The sequence below is a fragment of the Labrus bergylta genome, unplaced genomic scaffold (genome assembly GCF_963930695.1).
Source record: "Labrus bergylta unplaced genomic scaffold, fLabBer1.1 SCAFFOLD_164, whole genome shotgun sequence".
Taxonomy (NCBI): Eukaryota; Metazoa; Chordata; class Actinopteri; order Labriformes; family Labridae; genus Labrus; species Labrus bergylta.
In genome coordinates, this window is record NW_027077259.1 from 10813 (window position 1) to 36954 (window position 26142).

Sequence of the window (26142 nt, forward strand, 5' to 3'; positions counted from 1 at the left end):
TGATCCATTCAACTTTACAGCAGGCTGGAAACCCCCTCCACCTCATGACAGCTTCCTGCTCACAGACTAATGGAGGCGCCGTTTAGCTTCCTTTTTATATCAACAGAGCAGGAAAGTCTGATCTCACTGCTGTGAAGGATTCAGAGAGCTGATACACAGGAGCAGCACGGGGGGGGGGAGGGGGGGGGGGATAACCCTCCTCATTATCATCCTGAAGAATGATTGATTTCATCTGCAGCATGTTCCTAAAGTCTGTTGACTTCCTGTACAGATGTTGTTGTTGTTGTTGTTATTGTGTTTTTAATAATCTCCTCTGGATTATTCTCTCTCTACTTCTCTAAACTATAATAAAAATAGAAATAATTAAATAATAAAAACAGAAACATGAGGCTCCTCCTGTCAGTCCTCATTCAGTGCATTAGCAGTAGTATTAGCATTAGCATTAGTAGCAGTAGTAGTAGTTTAGAAGGTCATGTCGTCACTGTGCAGCGAGCAGCCTGAACCGGATCCAGCTCTGAACCAGGACAAAGCAGCAGTCCTGCTGGAGGAGCCTCGTGTTAAACCTCCCCTGGCGGTTTGTCTCGACCCTGCAGCCACATTTTCTTTGGCTTTCTAAAATGTGATTCCCGATGCAGAAAGGCTGGAGTGGTATGTTCTGCAGCTGGATGATGAATGATAATAAAAAGAGGAGCTGTCTCTCCTGCAGTCCGACGCGGATCCGGGTTCAGTCTGGCACAGGTTGAAGAGCTTAAATAAAAAGAAAAAGCAGTGAGTGACAGAGGCTGCAGTAAACCGAGGAGGAGGAGGAGGAGGAGGAGGAGGAGGAGGAGGAAGGGGGGTCTGTCGAAGAAATCAAGTCAATAGAAACTGAAGTGGAAGCAGGCGTTTAGAGCTCCGTGGTGACGTCACTGGTCCACACTGAGCCAGTAGTAGAGAGGCAGTGGAGATAGAGAGAGGAGCGCTGTAGTAAAGGACGCACCGACATGAACTTCTCCCTCTCTGCTCAATAACACGGGACACACTACCTGCGTGTTTTTCTGCCACGAAGGGAACTTGTTGTTTATCATCTTTTCAAGGAAACTCGGAGGAAGGCGGAGAAGAAGACACATTTTGGGCTTATTTTCGGGGGTCGACGACGAGTGAAATGTCGTCCGCGGCGGTCGCTGCTTCTTCCAGGAGGCAGTCGTGTTATTTATGCGACCTGCCCCGCATGCCGTGGGCCATGATCTGGGATTTTACCGAGCCCGTGTGCAGGGGATGTGTGAACTACGAGGGAGCGGACCGGATCGAATTCGTCATCGAGACGGCCCGGCAGCTGAAGAGGGCGCACGGCTTCCAGGAGGGCAGGTCTCCCGGTCCGGGGAAGGCGCAGCTCTCCGGGAAGGAGATCCAGGCGATCAACCACGCTGCGGCGGGAGACCCGGGATCCCGGCCGCCGCAGCCTCTGGACCGATACCCGCTCTCCTCGGACCGCCCGCCCAGACTCGGACCAGAGTACCCGTCTGGCAGACAGGCGAACGGCATCCCCGTCCCCAACGGATTTCCTAAACCCGACGAGCCTCCGGAGCTGAACCGCCAGAGCCCCAACCCGCGCAGGAATAGCACGGTGCCCCCCAATCTAGTGCCTTTGGTTAACGGGAGCATGCCCCCGGTGCACGCCGTCAACGGCAGACCGGGACAGATGGGGCTTCCCTCCTCTCTGGCGGCTGGTAGTCCCGCAGACATGGGCAAGAGACCCGCCTCGGTGTCCAGCAGCGAGCACGACCGGGAGGGGAAGGAGAAGCACCGGGCGGACAGTCTCACACCGGAGATCTCCGAGAGCCACAAAAACCGGGCAGACGCGGACTGGATGGGCAAAGGAAAGACCGTGAGGGACCTGATGGCTCTGCACACCTTCGACAACAGGTTCAAGAAAGACCATGCGGCCATGCAACAAAGAGTGATGGGATATGAACCGAGCGCCGCCGCCTCCAAGTCAGGTAGGCATCCGGGGGGGGGGGGGGGGATGCTGGGGGGGGTTCGAGTCCAGAATCCAGAATCTGTGTTTTAATGATTTTTATATTTGATTGTCTTCTTGAAGCTAGTGGAGTCCTGAAGGGGTTAACAGATCTTTATAGTGGTGTGTGTGTGTGTGTGTGTGTGTGTGTGTGTGTGTGTAGTCTGAGTAACATGCATGTCTCATGTTGATCCCGGTCTGAGCTGTTAACCCTTTCCCTCCTGCAGACCGAGGGAAACACCCCCGCAGCATGAAGAGGAAAGCGTCGCCTGAGCCTGAGGGAGAGGGGACGGCCGCCAAGCTCAACGGAGAGGGACAGCAGTGGTTACCCCCTCCTAATGACGGACTCAAAATGCCTCCGGTGCCCCCGTCGAGCTTCGCGTCCCCCCCCTCCACGATATCCCCCCACTCCCGCACCACCCCACCTGAGGCGGCGCAGAACGGCCAGTCCCCCATGGCCGCCCTCATCATGGCGGCGGACAATGCAGGTGGGAACAGCTCCCCCAAGGACGCCAACCAGGTCCACTCCACCACCCGCAGGAACAGCAGCAGCCCGCTGTCGCCGTCCTCCATGAACCAGAGGAGGCTGGCGCAGCGGGAGGCGTCCGGGGCGGGCACCCCCCACGTGCCGGGCATGGACCAGGTGCACCCACAAAGCATTCCGGACTCCTCGGTACCCGGCAGCATACCGCTCTGCTGCACGCTCTGCCACGAGCGCCTGGAGGACACACACTTTGTTCAGTGCCCGTCCGTGCCCTCGCACAAGTTCTGCTTCCCGTGCTCGAGGGAGAGCATAAAGCAGCAGGGCGCCACGGGCGAGGTGTACTGTCCCAGCGGAGAGAAATGTCCCCTGGTCGGATCCAACGTACCGTGGGCGTTCATGCAGGGAGAGATCGCCACCATCCTGGCGGGAGACGTGAAAGTAAAAAAGGAGAGGGACCCTTGATTTTGGGGAGGGGGATCTGAGTATAAATATATAAATATCACATACATACCATCAAAACAACTAACGGACTTGTACATATTGGACCCAAGGGAAGAGTATACTTCGTAAACATGGTTGTATAATTTTTGATTTTTGAATACATTGTGTTTCTATATTTTTGAAGATAAAGGTATGTACTCATTATAACGGACTACGTTCCTCTTTGTTGATGTTTAACAGAATTCTTGATGTACTTCTAGGTCTGGTGGCAGTTCCTGTTTAACGTAGAATGTGACTAATGCTACTCTACGAGCACTTGGCAAACTGAAATGCTTTTAGCTGTACTTGTATGCACTTGTTTAAAAATTGCCAAATACAATTTCTGATCTTGTATGAACTGATCGTCTGAGCTTGCTTCATTTGAGTGAGAGAGTGTCACGGCGCCGTGCTGCTGTTGTGACGGCTCAGGAGACGTGATTTACAGAAGCTCCTGTTTCACGCTGCAGGACCGCCGCTCGCCGCGCTCACACCTCCCGGCTGCACGGCTGCAGACACACTTTGTGCAGCACTGTAAGTCATTACAGAAAAAGGTGCAGAGTCATGTTCAGTCAGCTGGAATCTGTCGAGTCAGTAACGTGAGCGAGGGCACGATTGTCAACATGATTCCATAATGGACGCACTAATAAGCATCAATGCAGAAATGAACTCTGGGTAATATTTCAACTTCCTGCCACACATTTACGTGTTTGACACAGGTTTTTTATTTCAGATTTTTATTTTGAAATCATGTTTGTTTTCATCACTATAAAAGTCTCTGATAAGTTAATCTTTTAAATCGACCTGTGAGCATGAAGCAAAGAGAGACACCGATCACTGACGCTTCATCACGCTAAGGTCAGAGGTCAGAGGTCAGCGTGCTGCCTCGCTCTCTTCACATGCAAACCACATTCAGCTATAATAAACATCACTTCAGTTCCTGTGCTGGAGAGTAGGAGGCGAGCGGTGTGTGTGTGTGTGTGTGTGTGTGTGTGTGTGTGTGTGTGTGTGTGTGTGTGTGTGTGTGTGTGTGTGTGTGTGTGTGTGTGTGTGTGTGTGTGTGTGTGTGTGTGTGTGTGTGTGTGTGTGTGTGTGTGTGTGTGTGTGTGTGTGTGTGTGTGTGTGTGTGTGTGTGTGTGTGTGTGTGTGTGTGTGTGTGTGTGTGTGTGTGTGTGTGTGTGTGTGTGTGTGTGTGTGTGTGTGTGTGTGTGTGTGTGTGCTCCTGCAGACAAAGAAAGGTTCCTCGGTGTAGCTGACGCTGCAGCAGGCGGACGTGGAGATTAACATCTCAGAGTGGGAGAGACTCGCTGTTGCGTAATTATTTTTCGACATAATCGTCTTCTTGCTCATGTTTTTATTCAGACTGCAGCAGATTGTTTGTTTGTTTGTTTGTTTGTTTGTTTGTTTGGAGAGGAGATGATGACCTCACATGGCTGTCGGCTTGTTGCTTCTCTTTGGGAGTTTTGACCTCAGAATGTGTCTGAAGTGTTTCCTCCTCAAAGACAGGACGGACGCTCTAATCAGCTGTTTCCTGTTTCAATGATTTATTTATCACCCCCCCCCCCCCTCTGGACAGCGAGGATCATTCCCTGAGAGCTTTAAAAGACAGACATGAACATTCTTTATGGTGTCTGTTTGTGGTTTTGAAAGCAGCTGTTTGTTTCTTCTTTGGAAACGTATCTTATCAGTTGGACTTTAAACGCAGCACAGATTGATAAACGCTCTGCCCGCCAACAGCTCGCCAACAGCACGCCCACTCCACGCTCCCGCCTCCCTGCTCTCTGAGAGTCGACACTTTGACCTACTTGTTCTTTATGACGGCGTGCTGGGAGACAAATTGCCACATCCGACAATATCTGATGATGCAACAAGACAACACGTGTGTGTGTGTGTGTGTGTGTGTGTGTGTGTTGCAGAGTAAGCGGTCTAATGGCTGCAGCCTGCAGACTCTTCATGTGAAGGATTCAGTAAAAAGCATGCAGGTCAGAGGTCAGAGGTCAGACAGAAGTGATGTGAGCTGTGATTCTTCTGATGACGTGTTCTGTGTTTACTCTCTGGGTGCAGCTTCATGACTCACACTCTTTAGTTTAACCCTTTAAGGGAGTCTGAGGTGAATCTCACCTGGACCAGAGAGTCCTGCAGAAAGCTGCATCACGCTGTCTCCTGCAGCACGGCGTGCTCCACGCTCTTAAAGCTCTCATTGGCTGATTGAGTCCACACAGTCCTGTTCATCAGGCTGAGTGAAGTAACAGAGGGTAAGCCTGTCCCTCCTCTAACGTCTCACTCTGCTGAGGAGGGTGAGTCATTAGTGAGCTGCTCACACTTCATGTTGTGTTTGGAGCATGAGGTGCATTCCTCCTGGCTCCGCCCTCTTTAGATAAGACACACCTGTGGTGAGAGAGAGAGAGAACATTTATTTGACATGAAAACGTGGACGCGTGTGTGGATCCGGGTGCAGCCAGCTGTTTCTCTAATGATTCTATGTTTAGCAGAATAAATGAGAAGGCGTGCTCGTGCTGCTGTAATCCCCTGAAAGCGAGAAGAGACCGGGACGCGCCAAAAGCAGAATCTGCTCCACATTTCTCTCCCTGTACAACTGATCTGCTCGGTTAATTTTAGACCTGTCAGGCGAAACAAGGTCACAGCACATGTAGTATCGGGGACACGCTGGGATCTGCCGCTGCCTCTTCTCTTCTTTTCATCAATCAACGTTTCCCCCCGTGGCGCCCGCGCGGCGTCCTGTGAGACCAGCGATGGCGCTTTCTCTCTCTTCTTATTCTGGAGCAACAACCAGCAATCAGGAGGAGAGCGTCTGAATCTGCAGGATGTGTCAGACTCCCCTCCTGGATACTGGTCCTCACAGGGGGCGGGGTTACACGGGGCCGCTGTGGAAGGCCTGCACACGGCGCCAAGAGACCCGGTGACTGCAAACACGACATTTAGAGTCTCTCTCTGCACGACTTCAGCTCGTTTGAATCTCCACTGTGAATAAAAAGGTCCCCCCCCCCCCCCCCCCCCCCCCCCCCAGGTTCATGTTCTGTTCTCCCTCTCTTGTTGAAGATGCTTGAGACGTTCTGGTGACACATCTCCTCTACCCCTCTTTCTCCCTTCATGTTTACGTCTGCATTCCTGTAAACACACCGTCATCATCTTTTCTCAACCTCAAGATGTATGTCTGCCCCACACCCCCCCCCCCCGCCGCCCCCCCTTTACGCTCACACTCTCTTTTAATTCTTCTATTCTGATGTTCTGCTGTGAATCGAGTCTGTGAAATGGAAATGAGGACTCTCTCTCTCTGTCTCTCTCTCTTTCATCCTCCCTCTCTTTCCAGACATCTAAACCAGGCTATGCCTCCAATGTTTTTCTCAGATCTTGGAGTGCTGCCAAATCTTTATAAGTGGAGCAGAGACAGAGAGAGAGAGAGAGAGAGAGAGCGAGAGAGCAGAATGCAGAGGAAGGAGAGAGAGGGGGGAGGAGGGGGGGTGCAGGACAAAAAGATGAAAGCAGAGAGGATGAAAAAAGAACAAGGAAGAGCGATGAGGACAAAGCAGGAGACTGATCCCGCAGCATTCGTCCTCTTTCTCATATTAAAGCCGACCAGCACAATCCCTCTTTCTTTTTTTCTGCTGAGCAACTACTGGCTCGGGATCAGCTGATAAGATGGCGTGCTGCTTCTGTGCTGAATGAAAAGTAGGAGCGAGAGAGGGGAGTGTTATCTGCTGCCATCGAGAACAGGAGCTGCAATCTGTCTGCAGAGAGTCAGCCAGGAGGAGCTCTACACATTCACAAAGATCTAAAGACCCTAAAGTCATGACTTCCTCTTCCAGATGTATATTTTGGGCCGGTGGGCGGGGCAAGCCGGTAGTAAGATACTTGTTGCCACCTCTGACATGCCGAGCTAAAGTTAGCTTAGCCGCCAGTGAGAGTGGAGCTAAAAGTAAACATGTGAGCAGCTAGCAGCTAGCATGGCCACGAGCTGTCAGCTTTCTGTGTGTGTGTGTGTGTGTGTGTGTGTGTGTGTGTGTGTGTGTGTGTGTGTGTGTGTGTGTGTGTGTGTGTGTGTGTGTGTGTGTGTGTGTATTAAAGCACAGCAGTACCCCCCCCACTGAAACCGAGCGAGGGGCTGATGAATGGCTGGTTTCAGGGGTGTGTCCAAACATAACCTCTCACCAAACCTAACTCTACCACCTCTCACCAAACCTAACTCTACCACCTCTCACCAAACATAACTCTACCACCTCTCACCAAACATAACTCTACCACCTCTCACCAAACCTAACTCTACCACCTCTCACCAAAACTAACTCTACCACCTCTCGCCAAACATAACTCTACCACCTCTCACCAAACATAACTCTACCACCTCTCACCAAAACTAACTCTACCACCTCTCGCCAAACATAACTCTACCACCTCTCACCAAACATAACTCTACCACCTCTCACCAAACATAACTCTACCACCTCTCACCAAACCTAACTCTACCACCTCTCACCAAACATAACTCTACCACCTCTCACCAAACATAACTCTACCACCTCTCACCAAACCTAACTCTACCACCTCTCACCAAACATACCTCTACCACCTCTCACCAAACATAACTCTACCACCTCTCACCAAACCTAACTCTACCACCTCTCACCAAACATAACTCTACCACCTCTCACCAAACATAACTCTACCACCTCTCACCAAACATAACTCTACCACCTCTCACCAAAACTAACTCTACCACCTCTCGCCAAACATAACTCTACCACCTCTCACCAAACATAACTCTACCACCTCTCACCAAAACTAACTCTACCACCTCTCGCCAAACATAACTCTACCACCTCTCACCAAACATAACTCTACCACCTCTCACCAAACATAACTCTACCACCTCTCACCAAACCTAACTCTACCACCTCTCACCAAACATAACTCTACCACCTCTCACCAAACATAACTCTACCACCTCTCACCAAACCTAACTCTACCACCTCTCACCAAACATACCTCTACCACCTCTCACCAAACATAACTCTACCACCTCTCACCAAACCTAACTCTACCACCTCTCACCAAACATAACTCTACCACCTCTCACCAAAACTAACTCTACCACCTCTCGCCAAACATAACTCTACCACCTCTCACCAAAACTAACTCTACCACCTCTCGCCAAACATAACTCTACCACCTCTCACCAAAACTAACTCTACCACCTCTCGCCAAACATAACTCTACCACCTCTCACCAAACATAACTCTACCACCTCTCGCCAAACATAACTCTACCACCTCTCGCCAAACATAACTCTACCACCTCTCGCCAAACATAACTCTACCACCTCTCGCCAAACATAACTCTACCACCTCTCACCAAACCTAACTCTACCACCTCTCACCAAACCTAACTCTACCACCTCTCACCAAACATAACTCTACAACCTCTCACCAAAACTAACTCTACCACCTCTCGCCAAACATAACTCTACCACCTCTCACCAAAACTAACTCTACCACCTCTCACCAAACATAACTCTACCACCTCTCACCAAAACTAACTCTACCACCTCTCGCCAAACATAACTCTACCACCTCTCACCAAACATAACTCTACCACCTCTCACCAAACATAACTCTACCACCTCTCACCAAACCTAACTCTACCACCTCTCACCAAACATAACTCTACCACCTCTCACCAAAACTAACTCTACCACCTCTCGCCAAACATAACTCTACCACCTCTCACCAAAACTAACTCTACCACCTCTCGCCAAACATAACTCTACCACCTCTCACCAAACATAACTCTACCACCTCTCGCCAAACATAACTCTACCACCTCTCGCCAAACATAACTCTACCACCTCTCGCCAAACATAACTCTACCACCTCTCGCCAAACATAACTCTACCACCTCTCACCAAACCTAACTCTACCACCTCTCACCAAACCTAACTCTACCACCTCTCACCAAACATAACTCTACAACCTCTCACCAAAACTAACTCTACCACCTCTCGCCAAACATAACTCTACCACCTCTCACCAAAACTAACTCTACCACCTCTCACCAAACATAACTCTACCACCTCTCACCAAAACTAACTCTACCACCTCTCGCCAAACATAACTCTACCACCTCTCACCAAACATAACTCTACCACCTCTCACCAAACATAACTCTACCACCTCTCACCAAACCTAACTCTACCACCTCTCACCAAACATAACTCTACCACCTCTCACCAAACCTAACTCTACCACCTCTCACCAAACATAACTCTACCACCTCTCACCAAACATAACTCTACCACCTCTCACCAAACATACCTCTACCACCTCTCACCAAACCTAACTCTACCACCTCTCACCAAACCTAACTCTACCACCTCTCGCCAAACATAACTCTACCACCTCTCACCAAAACTAACTCTACCACCTCTCGCCAAACATAACTCTACCACCTCTCACCAAACATAACTCTACCACCTCTCACCAAAACTAACTCTACCACCTCTCGCCAAACATAACTCTACCACCTCTCACCAAACATAACTCTACCACCTCTCACCAAACATAACTCTACCACCTCTCACCAAACCTAACTCTACCACCTCTCACCAAACATAACTCTACCACCTCTCACCAAACATAACTCTACCACCTCTCACCAAACCTAACTCTACCACCTCTCACCAAACATACCTCTACCACCTCTCACCAAACATAACTCTACCACCTCTCACCAAACCTAACTCTACCACCTCTCACCAAACATAACTCTACCACCTCTCACCAAACATAACTCTACCACCTCTCACCAAACATAACTCTACCACCTCTCACCAAAACTAACTCTACCACCTCTCGCCAAACATAACTCTACCACCTCTCACCAAACATAACTCTACCACCTCTCACCAAAACTAACTCTACCACCTCTCGCCAAACATAACTCTACCACCTCTCACCAAACATAACTCTACCACCTCTCACCAAACATAACTCTACCACCTCTCACCAAACCTAACTCTACCACCTCTCACCAAACATAACTCTACCACCTCTCACCAAACATAACTCTACCACCTCTCACCAAACCTAACTCTACCACCTCTCACCAAACATACCTCTACCACCTCTCACCAAACATAACTCTACCACCTCTCACCAAACCTAACTCTACCACCTCTCACCAAACATAACTCTACCACCTCTCACCAAAACTAACTCTACCACCTCTCGCCAAACATAACTCTACCACCTCTCACCAAAACTAACTCTACCACCTCTCGCCAAACATAACTCTACCACCTCTCACCAAAACTAACTCTACCACCTCTCGCCAAACATAACTCTACCACCTCTCACCAAACATAACTCTACCACCTCTCGCCAAACATAACTCTACCACCTCTCGCCAAACATAACTCTACCACCTCTCGCCAAACATAACTCTACCACCTCTCGCCAAACATAACTCTACCACCTCTCACCAAACCTAACTCTACCACCTCTCACCAAACCTAACTCTACCACCTCTCACCAAACATAACTCTACAACCTCTCACCAAAACTAACTCTACCACCTCTCGCCAAACATAACTCTACCACCTCTCACCAAAACTAACTCTACCACCTCTCACCAAACATAACTCTACCACCTCTCACCAAAACTAACTCTACCACCTCTCGCCAAACATAACTCTACCACCTCTCACCAAACATAACTCTACCACCTCTCACCAAACATAACTCTACCACCTCTCACCAAACCTAACTCTACCACCTCTCACCAAACATAACTCTACCACCTCTCACCAAACCTAACTCTACCACCTCTCACCAAACATAACTCTACCACCTCTCACCAAACATAACTCTACCACCTCTCACCAAACATACCTCTACCACCTCTCACCAAACCTAACTCTACCACCTCTCACCAAACCTAACTCTACCACCTCTCGCCAAACATAACTCTACCACCTCTCACCAAACCTAACTCTACCACCTCTCGCCAAACATAACTCTACCACCTCTCGCCAAACATAACTCTACCACCTCTCACCAAAACTAACTCTACCACCTCTCACCAAACATAACTCTACCACCTCTCGCCAAACCTAACTCTACCACCTCTCACCAAACATAACTCTACCACCTCTCAGCAAATCTAACTCTACCACCTCTCACCAAACATAACTCTACCACCTCTCACCAAACATAACTCTACCACCTCTCAGCAAACATAACTCTACCACCTCTCACCAAACATACCTCTACCACCTCTCACCAAACCTAACTCTACCACCTCTCACCAAACATAACTCTACCACCTCTCACCAAACCTAACTCTACCACCTCTCACCAAACCTAACTCTACCACCTCTCACCAAACATAACTCTACCACCTCTCGCCAAACCTAACTCTACCACCTCTCACCAAACATAACTCTACCACCTCTCAGCAAATCTAACTCTACCACCTCTCACCAAACATAACTCTACCACCTCTCACCAAACATAACTCTACCACCTCTCAGCAAACATAACTCTACCACCTCTCACCAAACATACCTCTACCACCTCTCACCAAACCTAACTCTACCACCTCTCACCAAACATAACTCTACCACCTCTCACCAAACATAACTCTACCACCTCTCACCAAACATACCTCTACCACCTCTCACCAAACATAACTCTACCACCTCTCACCAAACATACCTCTACCACCTCTCACCAAACCTAACTCTACAACCTCTCACCAAACCTAACTCTACCACCTCTCACCAAACCTAACTCTACCACCTCTCACCAAACATAACTCTACAACCTCTCACCAAACATAACTCTACCACCTCTCACCAAACCTAACTCTACCACCTCTCACCAAACATAACTCTACCACCTCTCGCCAAACATAACTCTACCACCTCTCGCCAAACATAACTCTACCACCTCTCACCAAAACTAACTCTACCACCTCTCACCAAACATAACTCTACCACCTCTCACCAAAACTAACTCTACCACCTCTCACCAAACATAACTCTACCACCTCTCGCCAAACATAACTCTACCACCTCTCACCAAAACTAACTCTACCACCTCTCACCAAACATAACTCTACCACCTCTCGCCAAACATAACTCTACCACCTCTCACCAAACATAACTCTACCACCTCTCACCAAACCTAACTCTACCACCTCTCACCAAACATAACTCTACCACCTCTCACCAAACATAACTCTACCACCTCTCACCAAACCTAACTCTACCACCTCTCACCAAACATAACTCTACCACCTCTCACCAAACATAACTCTACCACACAATTAAAGTTCCCCGTAACAACGGCAAACAACAAATATACGCCAAAAAAGACGACTTTAATGTGCAGCATGAATCCATCCAGAGAGGGTACACACACACACACACACACACAGACACACACACAAAGACACACGCACACACACACACAGACACACACACACACACTCAGACAAACACACACACACACACACACTCAGACAAACACACACACACACACTCAGACACACACACACAGAGAGACCCACACTCACACACACTCTCAGACACCCAGTGTGTGTGTGTGTGTGTGTGTGTGTGTGTGTGTGTGTTATATAACTGAGTGGGAGTTTTGTTTCTCGTTTCAGCAGCAGCACGTTCTCTGATCGTCTTTGTCCCGCCTCCCTGTCACTCAAAGTGTTCTCCTCTCTTACCTCCACCACTCTCTCTCTCTGCGCTCGTTGGAAACAGTTTTGTGGAGAAAGTGTTTACGTTGTCTCCCAGCCGTGGAACATTTGAGCTGGAGTGAAGGAGCGAGCGGAGGTCAGGTCTGCAGAGAGAGAACAAGCAGCTCTGTGTTTGACAGGTGTGTGCTATTATTGGAGCCGCCGACTGCCAGTGTATTACACAACTGTGTCGCTCGGACGGGTTTATTTAGACCGCCGGCAGAGCCTTCACAGTATCTGATAACTCGGGCAGAGCGTGTCACAACAGGTGCCGGGTGGGGGAGGGGGGGGGGGGGTGGTACAGTAAACATGAGAAGGTTTTTATAGCTCAAGGTTGCTCTCAAATGTGGAGCACTCGGAGAAAGCAGCATTCCCAAGTTGAACGCTGCGGTACTGGCACACACAGCGATCCAGTTCACTGAATCCAACAAAAGCACACTCGTATTTAGCCGTCATCAAATAAAGTATGCTAATGATAGGTTGTGCTGGATATACCGTACACATGTCTGCTGCTCTGTAATGAGATAATCACAGAGCAGGAGCTGCAGCCGCTCCCCGCCCTTGTCCTCTTCTTTGGCTGGAATGTGCAGGGCGAGAAAAATGATCCAATGTCATCCGGAGTGATGGAAGCTTCTCTGTAGAGCCAGAGGGATATGTTCATGGAGGAGGAGGGGGAGGAGGGGGAGGATATTTCTGGTTGAGTGTGAGTTTGAGTAAGTCCGGGCAGCGAGCCAAGCATGCCGATGGAGGGGAAGGGAGGGGTCTGCAGAGAGGGCTGGCACTCTGTCAGCTTCCCGAGCACACAGCTGCTTCTGGAAAATTCTGCACCCTGCCCTACTAAAGCAGCAGGCATGACATGAATAACAAGAGCGGCCCAGCCGTCAGCAGCAGATCCTTTTTCTTTTGACGTGGGCCTAACAGACTGGTACAAATGCCCTGGCCTTGCACAAAGTGGAAAAATCAACAAAGAGGGGGACACCGGGGCACAATGTGGGAAAGAAATCCTGGCTTTAGGGGGGCTTTGTCTGGACCAGGACGCGGTCGACATAGACCCTGAGGGCTTTGGAAAAAGCTGTGTAACAAAATGCCAACTGATGTGTTTTGATGGGGTTACTTGTGCACCAGCCAGTCACTAACCGGAGAGTAACAACACACTCAAATGTGGCAGGAAGCTGCATGTGTGGTATACGCTCTCTGCAGTCAGAAAGACATTGACTAACAATAATAAATAATAAAAATAAGTCTGAGTCTGAGTCTGAGTCTGAGTCTGAGTCTGAGTCCAGCTGCAGCAGCTTGAGAGAGATCATTCTAGCTCTTATCCATCAGGAGGTTGCACAGGCCTCCTCTCAGGCTGTCTGTATCCATGGCAGATAAAGAGGTGAGTCACCCCCCCCCCCCCCCCCACCCACCCCCTCTGCCTGGTGATACTCTCTCTCCCCCGTCATCCCGTCCACCTCCTTATGTGTACATGCAGCACGAGGACGATGGTATGAATAGAACCGCGTGGCTCGCCGCTGACACCTGACATTTTCATGCCCCAGCAAGCCTCTGAAACATTTGGCGCTTGGCACGCATTCCTCTGCTGGGTTTATCCATCTGTTGATACAGAGCCCCCCCCCCCCCCCCCCCCCCCCCGACGCTACTATGTACTCGTAACACAACACGAGGCTCGCTTTATTCATCCAACATGCGAGCACTGCATGGCACAGACACCGCCCCTCCCTCCTCCATGTTTTTCTCCAGCTTTTACTCGCCCCCCCCCCCCCCCTGCCATCTCTCTCCCTCACACACTCGCTCACAATCCGCCCGAGTCATTAGTCTTCAGATTGGCATTCAGCTGAGATGGAGAACAAAAAAAAGTGAGATGGGAATAGCGTGAAGCGGGAGTGATAGTGCCGGCAAAAGACAGAATGTGAGATTGTGTGCAGGCGGGGGGGGGGGGGGGGGGCTTCCTGGCTGCCTGCCGACCTCCAGCAGCAGCACTGCAGCATGTCAATATGCTTGTTGCCATGGAAACAAGGAGAGCACACACAACAACACAGTCCACAGAAAGCTTTGTGGGGGGGGGGTCGAGACGCTGCTGGTGCAGAACAGACACATAATCCTCACAGGCTTCCTGAAACCTGAAACACAATGAAGGACGACAGTTTAACATGCTAACGCTAACCGGTGTGTGTGTGAGTGCGTGTGTGTGTGCGTGCGTGTGTGTGTGAGTGTCTGTGTGTGTGTGTGTGTGTGTGTGTGTGTGTGAGAGTGTGTGTGAGTGTGTGTGTGTGTGTGTGTGTGAGAGTGTGTGTGTGTGAGTGTCTGTGTGTGCGTGCGTGTGTGTGTGAGTGTGTGTGTGTGTGAGTGTCTGTGTGTGTGTGTGTGTGTGTGTGTGTGAGAGTGTGTGTGAGTGTGTGTGTGTGTGTGTGTGTGTGAGAGTGTGTGTGAGTGTGTGTGTGTGTGTGTCTGTGTGTGTGTGTGTGTGTGTGTGTGTGTGTGTCTGTGTGTGTGTGTGTGTGTGTCTGTGTGTCTGTGTGTGTGTGTGTGTGTGTGTGTGTGTGTGTGTGAGAGTGTGTGTGAGTGTGTGTGTGTGTGTGTCTGTGTGTCTGTGTGTGTGTGTGTGTGTGTGTGTGTGTGTGTGTCTGTGTGTGTGTGCGTGTGTGTGTGTGTGTGTGTGTGTGTGTGTGTGTGTGTGTCTGTGTGTGTGCGTGTGTGTGTGTGCGTGTGTGTGTGTGTCTGTGTGTGTCTGTGTGTGTGTGTGTGTGTGTGTGTGTGTGTGTGTGTGATGTGTTCTGTTATTTCGGGCTGCGTGCTGGAGGCCGAGGAATTTTTGGAGGAGACCGGGCAAGATTGTTGTGGGGGGGGGGGGGGCAGACACGAGCGCAAAGATGGCCGACTCCTATGATTGGCTGCTTCTCGGGCTCGTGTGGGAGGGGCCACTGATGGCGAGTTAGTCAGAGCGAGTCAGTGTTTCTGCATCGTGTTCTCACTCGTGCTGCCTTCAGGTGCTCCTCACAGTCGACCACATGCACCATTCAAGAGCTCTGCACAGAAACAATCAACAAACACGGACGCAGGAAGTGAGGTTTCTTTTTCATGGCTGATGTTAAATCACCCGGCGCTGCTTTATGGCCGTCATATCGTACCGTGATGTAACGGTACGGAGCAGCGAGCTGATACGTGCGGTCATGGTTATAAAGTAAACTCTCTGATTTCATCTTTTTTTCTTCCTTCAGCATCTTTGAGTATTCAGAGGAGCGCCCTTTAAGTCCGATGTATAAAAAGTGCCGGCTGTCGCCCCGTTACGAGGTCGGGATTAATTGCATCGTTACTGATGATCCACAGCCCGCTCGGATGGCGCTGATGAGGTCTGCCTCGGCCCGTTTAGCCCGTTAGCCCGTTAGCCCCTCAGGGAGCTAAACATGGAGAGCAGCTCAAGGCCAACGCCTGATGCATCCATCACGAGGGTGACATCGCTGACATCATCATTAGAAGCGCCGTGTGGACGCCTTGTTGCTCGTTTTAACCTCCGATGTGAGCTTTAGATTCTGCGCTCTGAGCCGCTCATTTCTATTGGCCAAGTTAGGATGATGATCTCAAATCAACACACCTTATTGGCTGATTGTTTTCACCGACTCTCGTCAATCTTTGGTTCTTTTAACTGATTTTATTTCTGTATGTTGACTTCAGTGTAAAGGAGGGAAACATCAAAGGGGGAGGGGCTTAATGGCGCCTCTGACATCCGTCCTCCAAGCAGGCGTCTCGGGTTCAAGTCCAACCTCTGGCTCCTTCCCCCAGCCCCCTCTCTAAATGTTCGACCCCTGATGGCCGCCGCCTGACGTCATGATACAAACTAAAGAAGTGACCACAGAGTTTTTAGATCCCGCCCCCTGGCGAGAGGGCAACAATAGAGCAACAACAAACGGCGTCTTGTTTTCATGGAAACAAAAGCCGTTAGTCTGCTTTCCTTTTTTTATTCTTTCAGGATTCGTCCTGTGAGTGGAGCATGTGACGACACAGTACACTGACCTCTGTGTCTCTGAAACAGACTCTCTGTGTGTCCATCCACAGGGGGGGGGGGGGGGGGGGAGGGGAGGGGGAGGGGGGGGGGGGGCGGTCGGCCCTTTGGTGTAAAGTGTCGATCACGAGTGGATAAAACAACAAAGCGGGTCTTTGTGGACACACAGACACGAAATCTGAAAATAATTTAAATAATGTTGATTTAAAGAAACGCAACGAAGAGCTCGTTCATATGAGGTCTGCTGACGTCACACACACAAACACACGCGCACACACACACACACACACACACACACACACACACACACACACACAGCTTAACGTAGCTTAGCTCTCTAAACGTAGCTCAGCTCTCTAAACGTAGCTCAGCTCTCTAAACGTAGCTCAGCTCAGCTCTCTAAACGTAGCTCAGCTCTCTAAATGTAGCTTAGCTCAGCTCTCTAAACGTAGCTCAGCTCTCTAAACGTAGCTCAGCTCAGCTCTCTAAACGTAGCTCAGCTCTCTAAACGTAGCTTAGCTCAGCTCTCTAAACGTAGCTTAGCTCTCTAAACTTAGCTCAGCTCTCTAAACGTAGCTCAGCTCTCTAAACGTAGCTTAGCTCAGCTCTCTAAACGTAGCTCAGCTCTCTAAACGTAGCTCAGCTCTCTAAACGTAGCTCAGCTCTCTAAACGTAGCTTAGCTCAGCTCTCTAAACGTAGCTCAGCTCAGCTCTCTAAACGTAGCTTAGCTCTCTAAACGTAGCTCAGCTCAGCTCTCTAAACGTAGCTTAGCTCTCTAAACGTAGCTCAGCTCAGCTCTCTAAACGTAGCTCAGCTCTCTAAACGTAGCTCAGCTCAGCTCTCTAAACGTAGCTCAGCTCTCTAAACGTAGCTCAGCTCTCTAAACGTAGCTCAGCTCTCTAAACGTAGCTCAGCTCTCTAAACGTAGCTCAGCTCTCTAAACGTAGCTCAGCTCAGCTCTCTAAACGTAGCTCAGCTCTCTAAACGTAGCTTAGCTCAGCTCTCTAAACGTAGCTTAGCTCTCTAAACGTAGCTTAGCTCAGCTCTCTAAACGTAGCTCAGCTCAGCTCTCTAAACGTAGCGTAGCTCAGCTCTCTAAACGTAGCTCAGCTCTCTAAATGTAGCTTAGCTCAGCTCTCTAAACGTAGCTTAGCTCAGCTCTCTAAACGTAGCTCAGCTCTCTAAATGTAGCTCAGCTCTCTAAATGTAGCTTAGCTCAGCTCTCTAAATGTAGCTCAGCTCTCTAAACGTAGCTCAGCTCTCTAAACGTAGCTTAGCTCAGCTCTCTAAACGTAGCTCAGCTCTCTAAATGTAGCTCAGCTCTCTAAATGTAGCTTAGCTCAGCTCTCTAAACGTAGCTCAGCTCTCTAAATGTAGCTCAGCTCTCTAAATGTAGCTTAGCTCAGCTCTCTAAACGTAGCTTAGCTCAGCTCTCTAAATGTAGCTCAGCTCTCTAAACGTAGCTTAGCTCAGCTCTCTAAACGTAGCTCAGCTCTCTAAACGTAGCTCAGCTCTCTAAACGTAGCTTAGCTCAGCTCTCTAAACGTAGCTCAGCTCAGCTCTCTAAACGTAGCTCAGCTCTCTAAATGTAGCTTAGCTCAGCTCTCTAAACGTAGCTTAGCTCAGCTCTCTAAACGTAGCTCAGCTCAGCTCTCTAAACGTAGCTTAGCTCTCTAAACGTAGCTCAGCTCAGCTCTCTAAACGTAGCTCAGCTCTCTAAACGTAGCTTAGCTCAGCTCTCTAAACGTAGCTCAGCTCTCTAAACTTAGCTCAGCTCTCTAAACTTAGCTCAGCTCTCTAAACGTAGGTCAGCTCTCTAAACGTAGCTTAGCTCAGCTCTCTAAACGTAGCTCAGCTCTCTAAACGTAGCTCAGCTCTCTAAACTTAGCTCAGCTCTCTAAACGTAGCTCAGCTCTCTAAACGCAGCTTAGCTCTCTAAACGTAGCTTAGCTCAGCTCTCTAAACGTAGCTCAGCTCAGCTCTCTAAACGTAGCGTAGCTCAGCTCTCTAAACGTAGCTCAGCTCTCTAAACGTAGCTCAGCTCTCTAAACGTAGCTTAGCTCAGCTCTCTAAACGTAGCTCAGCTCAGCTCTCTAAACGTAGCTTAGCTCTCTAAACGTAGCTCAGCTCAGCTCTCTAAACGTAGCTCAGCTCTCTAAACGTAGCTTAGCTCAGCTCTCTAAACGTAGCTCAGCTCTCTAAACTTAGCTCAGCTCTCTAAACGTAGCTCAGTTCTCTAAACGTAGCTCAGCTCTCTAAACGTAGCTCAGCTCTCTAAACGTAGCTCAGCTCTCTAAACGTAGCTTAGCTCAGCTCTCTAAACGTAGCTCAGCTCAGCTCTCTAAACGTAGCTTAGCTCTCTAAACGTAGCTCAGCTCAGCTCTCTAAACGTAGCTTAGCTCTCTAAACGTAGCTCAGCTCAGCTCTCTAAACGTAGCTCAGCTCTCTAAACGTAGCTCAGCTCAGCTCTCTAAACGTAGCTCAGCTCTCTAAACGTAGCTCAGCTCTCTAAACGTAGCTCAGCTCTCTAAACGTAGCTCAGCTCTCTAAACGTAGCTCAGCTCAGCTCTCTAAACGTAGCTCAGCTCTCTAAACGTAGCTTAGCTCAGCTCTCTAAACGTAGCTTAGCTCTCTAAACGTAGCTTAGCTCAGCTCTCTAAACGTAGCTCAGCTCAGCTCTCTAAACGTAGCGTAGCTCAGCTCTCTAAACGTAGCTCAGCTCTCTAAATGTAGCTTAGCTCAGCTCTCTAAACGTAGCTTAGCTCAGCTCTCTAAACGTAGCTCAGCTCTCTAAATGTAGCTCAGCTCTCTAAATGTAGCTTAGCTCAGCTCTCTAAATGTAGCTTAGCTCAGCTCTCTAAACGTAGCTTAGCTCAGCTCTCTAAACGTAGCTCAGCTCTCTAAATGTAGCTCAGCTCTCTAAATGTAGCTTAGCTCAGCTCTCTAAACGTAGCTCAGCTCTCTAAATGTAGCTCAGCTCTCTAAATGTAGCTTAGCTCAGCTCTCTAAACGTAGCTTAGCTCAGCTCTCTAAATGTAGCTCAGCTCTCTAAACGTAGCTTAGCTCAGCTCTCTAAACGTAGCTCAGCTCTCTAAACGTAGCTCAGCTCTCTAAACGTAGCTTAGCTCAGCTCTCTAAACGTAGCTCAGCTCAGCTCTCTAAACGTAGCTCAGCTCTCTAAATGTAGCTTAGCTCAGCTCTCTAAACGTAGCTTAGCTCAGCTCTCTAAACGTAGCTCAGCTCAGCTCTCTAAACGTAGCTTAGCTCTCTAAACGTAGCTCAGCTCAGCTCTCTAAACGTAGCTCAGCTCTCTAAACGTAGCTTAGCTCAGCTCTCTAAACGTAGCTCAGCTCTCTAAACTTAGCTCAGCTCTCTAAACTTAGCTCAGCTCTCTAAACGTAGCTCAGCTCTCTAAACGTAGCTTAGCTCAGCTCTCTAAACGTAGCTCAGCTCTCTAAACGTAGCTCAGCTCTCTAAACTTAGCTCAGCTCTCTAAACGTAGCTTAGCTCAGCTCTCTAAACGTAGCTCAGCTCAGCTCTCTAAACGTAGCTTAGCTCTCTAAACGTAGCTCAGCTCAGCTCTCTAAACGTAGCTCAGCTCTCTAAACGTAGCTTAGCTCAGCTCTCTAAACGTAGCTCAGCTCTCTAAACTTAGCTCAGCTCTCTAAACGTAGCTCAGTTCTCTAAACGTAGCTCAGCTCTCTAAACGTAGCTCAGCTCTCTAAACTTAGCTCAGCTCTCTAAACGTAGCTCAGCTCTCTAAACTTAGCTCAGCTCTCTAAACGTAGCTCAGCTCTCTAAACTTAGCTCAGCTCTCTAAACGTAGCTCAGCTCTCTAAACGTAGCTCAGCTCTCTAAACGTAGCTCAGCTCTCTAAACTTAGCTCAGCTCTCTAAACTTAGCTCAGCTCTCTAAACGTAGCTCAGCTCTCTAAACTTAGCTCAGCTCTCTAAACTTAGCTCAGCTCTCTAAACGTAGCTCAGCTCTCTAAACGTAGCTCAGCTCTCTAAACGTAGCTCAGCTCTCTAAACTTAGCTCAGCTCTCTAAACGTAGCTTAGCTCAGCTCTCTAAACGTAGCTTAGCTCAGCTCTCTAAACGTAGCTCAGCTCTCTAAACTTAGCTCAGCTCTCTAAACGTAGCTCAGCTCTCTAAACTTAGCTCAGCTCTCTAAACTTAGCTCAGCTCTCTAAACGTAGCTCAGCTCTCTAAACTTAGCTCAGCTCTCTAAACTTAGCTCAGCTCTCTAAACGTAGCTCAGCTCTCTAAACGTAGCTCAGCTCTCTAAACGTAGCTCAGCTCTCTAAACTTAGCTCAGCTCTCTAAACGTAGCTTAGCTCAGCTCTCTAAACTTAGCTCAGCTCTCTAAACGTAGCTCAGCTCTCTAAACTTAGCTCTGCTCTCTAAACGTAGCTTAGCTCAGCTCTCTAAATGTAGCTCAGCTCTCTAAACTTAGCTCAGCTCTCTAAACGTAGCTCAGCTCTCTAAATGTAGCTTAGCTCAGCTCTCTAAGCGTAGCTCAGCTCTCTAAACGTAGCTCAGCTCTCTAAATGTAGCTTAGCTCAGCTCTCTAAACGTAGCTTAGCTCAGCTCTCTAAACGTAGCTCAGCTCAGCTCTCTAAACGTAGCTTAGCTCTCTAAACGTAGCTCAGCTCAGCTCTCTAAACGTAGCTCAGCTCTCTAAACGTAGCTTAGCTCAGCTCTCTAAACGTAGCTCAGCTCTCTAAACTTAGCTCAGCTCTCTAAACTTAGCTCAGCTCTCTAAACGTAGCTTAGCTCTCTAAACGTAGCTTAGCTCAGCTCTCTAAACGTAGCTCAGCTCTCTAAACGTAGCTCAGCTCTCTAAACTTAGCTCAGCTCTCTAAACGTAGCTCAGCTCTCTAAACGCAGCTTAGCTCTCTAAACGTAGCTTAGCTCAGCTCTCTAAACGTAGCTCAGCTCAGCTCTCTAAACGTAGCGTAGCTCAGCTCTCTAAACGTAGCTCAGCTCTCTAAACGTAGCTCAGCTCTCTAAACGTAGCTAGCTCAGCTCTCTAAACGTAGCTCAGCTCAGCTCTCTAAACGTAGCTTAGCTCTCTAAACGTAGCTCAGCTCAGCTCTCTAAACGTAGCTCAGCTCTCTAAACGTAGCTCAGCTCTCTAAACTTAGCTCTGCTCTCTAAACGTAGCTCAGCTCTCTAAACTTAGCTCAGCTCTCTAAACGTAGCTCAGCTCTCTAAACTTAGCTCAGCTCTCTAAACGTAGCTCAGCTCTCTAAACGTAGCTCAGCTCTCTAAACGTAGCTCAGCTCTCTAAACTTAGCTCAGCTCTCTAAACTTAGCTCAGCTCTCTAAACGTAGCTCAGCTCTCTAAACTTAGCTCAGCTCTCTAAACGTAGCTCAGCTCTCTAAACGTAGCTCAGCTCTCTAAACTTAGCTCAGCTCTCTAAACGTAGCTTAGCTCAGCTCTCTAAACGTAGCTCAGCTCTCTAAACTTAGCTCAGCTCTCTAAACTTAGCTCAGCTCTCTAAACGTAGCTCAGCTCTCTAAACGTAGCTCAGCTCTCTAAACTTAGCTCAGCTCTCTAAACGTAGCTCAGCTCTCTAAACTTAGCTCAGCTCTCTAAACGTAGCTCAGCTCTCTAAACGTAGCTCAGCTCTCTAAACGTAGCTCAGCTCTCTAAACGTAGCTCAGCTCTCTAAACTTAGCTCAGCTCTCTAAACGTAGCTTAGCTCAGCTCTCTAAACTTAGCTCAGCTCTCTAAACGTAGCTCAGCTCTCTAAACTTAGCTCTGCTCTCTAAACGTAGCTTAGCTCAGCTCTCTAAATGTAGCTCAGCTCTCTAAACTTAGCTCAGCTCTCTAAACGTAGCTCAGCTCTCTAAACGTAGCTCAGCTCTCTAAACTTAGCTCAGCTCTCTAAACGTAGCTCAGCTCTCTAAACGTAGCTCAGCTCAGCTCTCTAAACGTAGCTTAGCTCAGCTCTCTAAACTTAGCTCAGCTCTCTAAACGTAGCTCAGCTCTCTAAACGTAGCTTAGCTCAGCTCTCTAAGCGTAGCTCAGCTCTCTAAACTTAGCTCAGCTCTCTAAACGTAGCTTAGCTCAGCTCTCTAAATGTAGCTCAGCTCTCTAAATGTAGCTCAGCTCTCTAAACGTAGCTTAGCTCAGCTCTCTAAATGTAGCTCAGCTCTCTAAACGTAGCTCAGCTCTCTAAACGTAGCTTAGCTCAGCTCTCTAAACGTAGCTTAGCTCAGCTCTCTAAACGTAGCTCAGCTCTCTAAACTTAGCTCAGCTCTCTAAACGTAGCTCAGCTCTCTAAACTTAGCTCAGCTCTCTAAACTTAGCTCAGCTCTCTAAACGTAGCTCAGCTCTCTAAACGTAGCTTAGCTCAGCTCTCTAACGTAGCTTAGCTCAGCTCTCTAAACGTAGCTCAGCTCTCTAAACGTAGCTCAGCTCTCTAAACGTAGCTCAGCTCTCTAAATTTAGCTCAGCTCTCTAAACGTAGCTCAGCTCTCTAAACGTAGCTCAGCTCTCTAAACGTAGCTCAGCTCTCTAAACTTAGCTCAGCTCTCTAAGCGTAGCTCAGCTCTCTAAACGTAGCTCAGCTCAGCTCTCTAAGCGTAGCTCAGCTCTCTAAACGTAGCTCAGCTCAGCTCTCTAAATGTAGCTCAGCTCTCTAAACGTAGCTCAGCTCAGCTCTCTAAATGTAGCTCAGCTCTCTAAACGTAGCTCAGCTCTCTAAACGTAGCTCAGCTCAGCTCTCTAAGCGTAGCTCAGCTCTCTAAACGTAGCTCAGCTCAGCTCTCTAAATGTAGCTCAGCTCTCTAAACGTAGCTCAGCTCAGCTCTCTAAATGTAGCTCAGCTCTCTAAACGTAGCTCAGCTCTCTAAACTTAGCTCAGCTCTCTAAACGTAGCTCAGCTCTCTAAACTTAGCTCAGCTCTCTAAACGTAGCTCAGCTCTCTAAACTTAGCTCAGCTCTCTAAACTTAGCTCAGCTCTCTAAACGTAGCTCAGCTCTCTAAACTTAGCTCAGCTCTCTAAACGTAGCTCAGCTCTCTAAACTTAGCTCAGCTCTCTAAACGTAGCTTAGCTCAGCTCTCTAAACGTAGCTCAGCTCTCTAAACGTAGCTCAGCTCTCTAAACGTAGCTTAGCTCAGCTCTCTAAACGTAGCTCAGCTCTCTAAACGTAGCTCAGCTCTCTAAACGTAGCTTAGCTCTCTAAACGTAGCTCAGCTCTCTAAACGTAGCTTAGCTCAGCTCTCTAAACGTAGCTCAGCTCTCTAAACGTAGCTCAGCTCAGCTCTCTAAACGTAGCTTAGCTCTCTAAACGTAGCTTAGCTCAGCTCTCTAAACGTAGCTCAGCTCAGCTCTCTAAACGTAGCGTAGCTCAGCTCTCTAAACGTAGCTCAGCTCTCTAAATGTAGCTTAGCTCAGCTCTCTAAACGTAGCTTAGCTCAGCTCTCTAAACGTAGCTCAGCTCAGCTCTCTAAACGTAGCTTAGCTCTCTAAACGTAGCTCAGCTCAGCTCTCTAAACGTAGCTCAGCTCTCTAAACGTAGCTTAGCTCAGCTCTCTAAACGTAGCTCAGCTCTCTAAACGTAGCTCAGCTCTCTAAACGTAGCTCAGCTCTCTAAACTTAGCTCAGCTCTCTAAACGTAGCTCAGCTCTCTAAACGTAGCTCAGCTCTCTAAACTTAGCTCAGCTCTCTAAACGTAGCTCAGCTCTCTAAACGTAGCTCAGCTCTCTAAACTTAGCTCAGCTCTCTAAACGTAGCTCAGCTCTCTAAACTTAGCTCAGCTCTCTAAACGTAGCTCAGCTCTTAACGTAGCTCAGCTCTCTAACGTAGCTCAGCTCTCTAAACTTAGCTCAGCTCTCTAAACGTAGCTCAGCTCTCTAAACGTAGCTCAGCTCTCTAAACTTAGCTCAGCTCTCTAACTTAGCTCAGCTCTCTAAACGTAGCTCAGCTCTCTAAACTTAGCTCAGCTCTCTAAACTTAGCTCAGCTCTCTAAACGTAGCTCAGCTCTCTAAACTTAGCTCAGCTCTCTAACGTAGCTCAGCTCTCTAAACTTAGCTCAGCTCTCTAAACGTAGCTTAGCTCAGCTCTCTAAACTTAGCTCAGCTCTCTAAACGTAGCTCAGCTCTCTAAACTTAGCTCAGCTCTCTAAACGTAGCTTAGCTCAGCTCTCTAAACGTAGCTCAGCTCTCTAAACTTAGCTCAGCTCTCTAAACGTAGCTCAGCTCTCTAAATGTAGCTTAGCTCAGCTCTCTAAGCGTAGCTCAGCTCTCTAAACGTAGCTCAGCTCTCTAAACGTAGCTCAGCTCTCTAAACTTAGCTCAGCTCTCTAAACGTAGCTCAGCTCTCTAAACGTAGCTCAGCTCAGCTCTCTAAACGTAGCTAGCTCAGCTCTCTAAACGTAGCTCAGCTCTCTAAACTTAGCTCAGCTCTCTAAACGTAGCTCAGCTCTCTAAACTTAGCTCAGCTCTCTAAACGTAGCTAGCTCAGCTCTCTAAACGTAGCTCAGCTCTCTAAACGTAGCTCAGCTCTCTAACGTAGCTTAGCTCAGCTCTCTAAACTAGCTAGCTCAGCTCTCTAAACGTAGCTCAGCTCTCTAAACTTAGCTCAGCTCTCTAAACGTAGCTCAGCTCTCTAAACGTAGCTCAGCTCTCTAAACGTAGCTCAGCTCTCTAAACTTAGCTCAGCTCTCTAAACTTAGCTCAGCTCTCTAAGCGTAGCTCAGCTCTCTAAACGTAGCTCAGCTCAGCTCTCTAAACGTAGCTCAGCTCTCTAAACGTAGCTCAGCTCAGCTCTCTAAAGTAGCTCAGCTCTCTAAACGTAGCTCAGCTCTCTAAACGTAGCTCAGCTCTCTAAACGTAGCTCAGCTCTCTAAACTTAGCTCAGCTCTCTAAACGTAGCTCAGCTCTCTAAACGTAGCTCAGCTCTCTAAACGTAGCTCAGCTCTCTAAACGTAGCTCAGCTCTCTAAACGTAGCTCAGCTCTCTAAACTTAGCTCAGCTCTCTAAACGTAGCTCAGCTCAGCTCTCTAAACGTAGCTCAGCTCTCTAAACGTAGCTCAGCTCTCTAAACGTAGCTCAGCTCTCTAAACTTAGCTCAGCTCTCTAACGTAGCTCAGCTCTCTAAACGTAGCTCAGCTCAGCTCTCTAAACGTAGCTCAGCTCTCTAAACGTAGCTCAGCTCTCTAAACGTAGCTCAGCTCTCTAAACGTAGCTCAGCTCTCTAAACGTAGCTCAGCTCAGCTCTCTAAACTTAGCTCAGCTCTCTAAACTTAGCTCAGCTCAGCTCTCTAAACGTAGCTCAGCTCTCTAAACTTAGCTCAGCTCTCTAAACGTAGCTCAGCTCTCTAAACTTAGCTCAGCTCTCTAAACGTAGCTCAGCTCTCTAAACTTAGCTCAGCTCTCTAAACGTAGCTCAGCTCTCTAAACTTAGC

General features: G+C 48.6%; 1 protein-coding gene across 1 annotated transcript; it reads left to right on the forward strand.

The window, feature by feature from the left end:
- The first annotated feature begins 851 nt into the window (after positions 1–851).
- Positions 852–3318, forward strand: LOC109980232 (interferon regulatory factor 2-binding protein 2-A-like). Its single transcript, XM_020628750.3, has 2 exons — positions 852–1979; positions 2224–3318. The coding sequence occupies exons 1-2, from the start codon at positions 1145–1147 to the stop codon at positions 2940–2942; spliced, it is 1554 nt and encodes a 517-aa protein (XP_020484406.2). The 5' UTR covers positions 852–1144; the 3' UTR covers positions 2943–3318.
- Positions 3319–26142: the final 22824 nt, after the last annotated feature.

Bases quoted from the DNA above. Each gene is read 5' to 3' on its own strand.
- LOC109980232 (XM_020628750.3), top strand. From the start codon at position 1,145: ATGTCGTCCGCGGCGGTCGCTGCTTCTTCCAGGAGGCAGTCGTGTTAT. The intron at 1,980-2,223 runs GTAGGCATCCGG...TCCCTCCTGCAG, and splicing joins CGCCGCCGCCTCCAAGTCAG to ACCGAGGGAAACACCCCCGC.